This window comes from Sinocyclocheilus anshuiensis, unplaced genomic scaffold (genome assembly GCF_001515605.1).
Source record: "Sinocyclocheilus anshuiensis isolate Anshui unplaced genomic scaffold, SAMN03320099.WGS_v1.1 scaffold206, whole genome shotgun sequence".
NCBI lineage: Eukaryota > Metazoa > Chordata > Actinopteri > Cypriniformes > Cyprinidae > Sinocyclocheilus > Sinocyclocheilus anshuiensis.
The window spans coordinates 107,277-111,365 of record NW_015542358.1 but is presented as its reverse complement, the minus strand read 5'-3'; the positions used below and the strand labels follow the sequence as shown (position 1 = coordinate 111,365).

Below are 4,089 nucleotides of genomic sequence, written 5' to 3'. Positions count from 1 at the left end.
CAGCAGCAGTATTTATAGGCCGCTGTCCCTTTAAGACCTGATGCACGGATCCGATATAATGATACACATCACATCCCATTTCTTTCTCAGCTGTTTTCATTCATTTGAGACTAGTGCTGGGCGGTATACCGGTTCATACCGAATACCGGTGTTTATTTTTATGATGATATGACTTTTTAAAATACCGCAATACCGGTGTATGTCGCTTAAACAACGTTCGGAACGCGACACTGTTTGAAAGGGGTCGCCGACTCGTCAATAAATTAGTACAAAACAGCGTTTCCAAACACCTGTCACTTACTGATTGTTTGGAATTATAAATGAGCGTAGTTCATATCACATGCACTTTTTTGTTTGTTGTTTTTTTTAGTTTGTTACTCAGACGCAGGCAGTGCGCTGCATGAGACAAAAAAGTAATATAGCCAAAACAACCGCATAGCCGCTCTTTAGTGTAGATGCATGTTGATTTTATCAGACGATGCCGCGATTATAAATGAGAGTGACTCCTGGTTAACATGTATTACAAGGGGTTGTTTAGTCACTATTTAGTGTGGTATTTTTTGACAATATTCACTCATGACTGTAAAATAGGGCATTCTAAGTCAACATACTGCAGTATTTCCTCTCAATCAGTAGAAAATATGGTTAACACCCGGTCATGCATAAAAAAAAAAATACCGTCATGTACCGTGAAACCGGTATAATTTTGAAAAATACCGTGATATAAATTTTTGGTCATACCGCTCAGCACTACTTGAGACATAACTGACTGCGTTTACCTGAATGGTTGTCGAGATGGGTATTTTGTCATAATTTTATGTGTATGTGTCTGTTCAGAGGATTCAGAAGAGGATTCAGTTCGGTGTTCGCGCGCTGTCTGAAACGCGTGTGCGCTTCAGAGAAGAGAGTGCAAGTAACGAATCGAATTCCCTTTCGCCTTTTCTCTCTGGAATTGTTTCAATTCGCTTGCTTGTGTAAATACAAACAAATGATAAACTTATACTCTATTATGGTTACATTTTTCAATTAATCCGCGGATCATATGCGTGCCGAACCGTGGGTCTTGGTCCGTACGGATCACGGATCGACTACGATCCGTTTAACCACTAGCAAGAACATAATATAAGCGTCTAAAATGCATGTAGGCTCAGTTCAGTTGAAAGCTCACCCCTTTTGGCTTGCTGTTAATGCTGAATGTAAGAATGAAAACTGAAAGTAAAGAGCTTGTGCGATGAAAGTTGCGTTCGTTACTATAGCAACAGTCGGCTTTTGAAACGTAGCGTTCCCCTTCTGTGACGTAAACGAGCAACAATATCCAGTGATGCACACTATTCAGTTTACTATTACCTTTACAGTTTACTATCAGTTTACTATACTAAACTTTTTTTTTTTTGTCAAATTCCGCCGTTTTGAGTTGAAAGTAGGTCTGTCATTTACGTGATTCATGTAATGCATAATTGATTGTGACGACAATAGCATTTTCTGTTTTGCGTTTTCAACAATACAACTAATATAAAACGGGTGCATATTTTAAAATAAAAATATTATTTGTAGTTCAGATTGATTACTTCACCAAAATTCTTATTCTTGTTCTTTTACTGATCTTTTTTCTTCTTTTAATTTATTCCCCTAAATCCATTTTAAATCTTTTATTTATTTCGTTTCTTTAAATAAGTACCATTACCATAGAGGTCTGGTCTTTATATTCTCCTCAAAACAATTGATCCGCCCAATGTTCGAGGCATGATTATGGCCTTGTTTGGTATAAATAAATAAGCTAGTTGAAAAGAATCACCAGTGTAGAAACACTGATCCAGAGAAAGAGAACTATTTTTAATATTCAATAAAGAAAAAAAAACATTTATTTTGTTGTGAAAGTGCATGATATTGATCGTTTTTCAGTGTATATAATATAGTTAACATAGTTAAGCAATATCTACAATTGGCTATACATATCTAGACTGTATCTAGACTCATTCGTCCCACTGGTCGCTCTTTTGCGACTAACTTTCTCAGTTGGTCACATGATTTGGTCGCAATTTTTTTTGCTACAACATGGGATTAATCAATGCATGCTGATGAGCTTATCATAGTTTATAGTTATATGGAAACGAAAGTGGTTAACATTCAACCCGTTGTTTTTCTTCAGTATTTGTGATTTGAATTTTGTGAACGGGAGTTCCTCTTTTGCTGTGTTATAAGCCAGAAAAGATAATTGCCTGATTTGCTTACATACATCTATAAATATTTCACTTTTTAAGACAAAATATGCATTCTTTGCTATTCTTAATTAAAAAGCACAACAACAATAAAACAGTAAGATACAATGACAAACTAGCTCACAAAGCATTTATTAACAAAAACGAATAAGACGAGGCATGGCACACACCACATGCACACAATATACCGACTAATAAATTACAGAACATTTAGCAAACACTGAGAAATCACATATAATAAAAGAGAGCCTCCATAGTGTAACGTGAGGTTAACAGCAAAGATAACAAGCTTTTTAAAATGAAAACATGCATGTTTTTCCCCCACAAGAATACCAACATGTTCACCCTCTCTAGTTTAAGAAACGATCTTTTACTTTATTTTAGCGTGAAAACCATCCATCGTTTCCTCAATATTCACGTAATTTTTGCTATAGATTTCTATAGCTGTCAAGAAGTACCTGGAGTAGTCTATATCTATCTCTAAGTTTCTCCATCTCTTTCTGGTTTCCAGGCTCCTTCCTTTTACTGGGAGATCGAAGTTGTTTCTTTCGGAGACTCGGAGGATGACAGCGGCCCTGTGGTGTCGTTCGGTTTCTCCCCGGAGGCCGAGAAGAGAGACGGCGCTTGGACCAGTCCTGTGGGCACCTGTCTATTCCACAAGTACTGACCCGCTCCATTTAACACGTCCACTGGACTCTAAACCTGTTCTTTCTCTTCCCCTCTGCTTCCCATCCTAACTCTTTTTTGTTGTTGTTTCTCTCCCGCTCAGTAATGGGAGGGCGGTACACTATAATGGCTCCAGTTTGCTGCAGTGGAAGAGTGTGAGACTAGACGTGGCTCTACTTCCTGGTGAGACAGGACCGACTTTATTCATTTGAGCATTTAGCCATTAGCTACAAGCACATTACGTTGTTCAAGCCAACTGTTGGGAAAGCTACTTTTGAAACTGTTGAAGCACGTTTAAAGGGATTGTTCTTTCCCACGACGGCGAGTTGCCTATTGTTTCTCTTGTAGCTAACGCTTTCTGTTTGCTCTTATTGTGCTCTCTAACATTATTGTACATCGAGTCTTAAATCAGAAATTTGTGTTTAAAGAGCTGAAGTTGAGTGTTAAGATGGTGTAGAAGCATTATAATTATTGATTGATAATTGCCTCAACCTCCTCAGCTGTTGTGTGCACAATAAAATATCACATACTCTGCAAAAAATGTTTTTCTTAATCTGTAATTATGTCTTGTTTTCTATTACAAATATCTAAACATTATTAAATCAAGATAAATTAGCTTGAAGCAAAATTACAAATTAAGTCTTATTTTCTAAATAAATAAAGTAAATAAATGGACTAAATACATAATATAAAAAAATGAAGTGAGACGTATTAAAATTGAGTAATAAAAAAAATTGAATTAAGTTTGTTTCTTGTCCCATTGGCAAATATTTTTTCTTATTTTAATCATAAATCTGCTTAATTTTGATGCATTATATTAAAACAAGTCTTAATATAATATGCCGTTTTACTTCTCAAGTAAACACATCTTGATTAGGGATGTTTATTTCGGTTATTTTTCCTAACCGACACTCGTTAACCGATTATTAACCGTTAACCGACAAGATTATTTCAAATTAGAACTGAATTAAATTAGAAAGGATACGTGTCTGTGACCCGTTAAAAATACTAACATTTGTTTCCCGGGGATTAATTTTAGGCTACATGTGCAAAAAGCAGCAAACAACAGAACGTGAGGATTCACATGGTCTTCATATCAACATCACGCACATGCAGCGCTTCTGCGAGCGGAGAAAAACATAATAAAGCTAGGCTATATATATAACGATAAATAGGCCTATACGAGAAATATATTTTTACTTAA

At 36.0% G+C, this 4,089-nt stretch overlaps 1 protein-coding gene across 1 annotated transcript in view; it reads left to right on the top strand.

The window, feature by feature from the left end:
* Positions 1-4,089, top strand: part of LOC107691858 (probable E3 ubiquitin-protein ligase HECTD4) — a 128,342-nt gene that overhangs the window by 84,070 nt on the left and 40,183 nt on the right. The window contains 2 exon segments of the mRNA XM_016490682.1: positions 2,731-2,879; positions 2,989-3,068. Coding sequence (XP_016346168.1) covers positions 2,731-2,879; positions 2,989-3,068 — 229 coding nt within the window.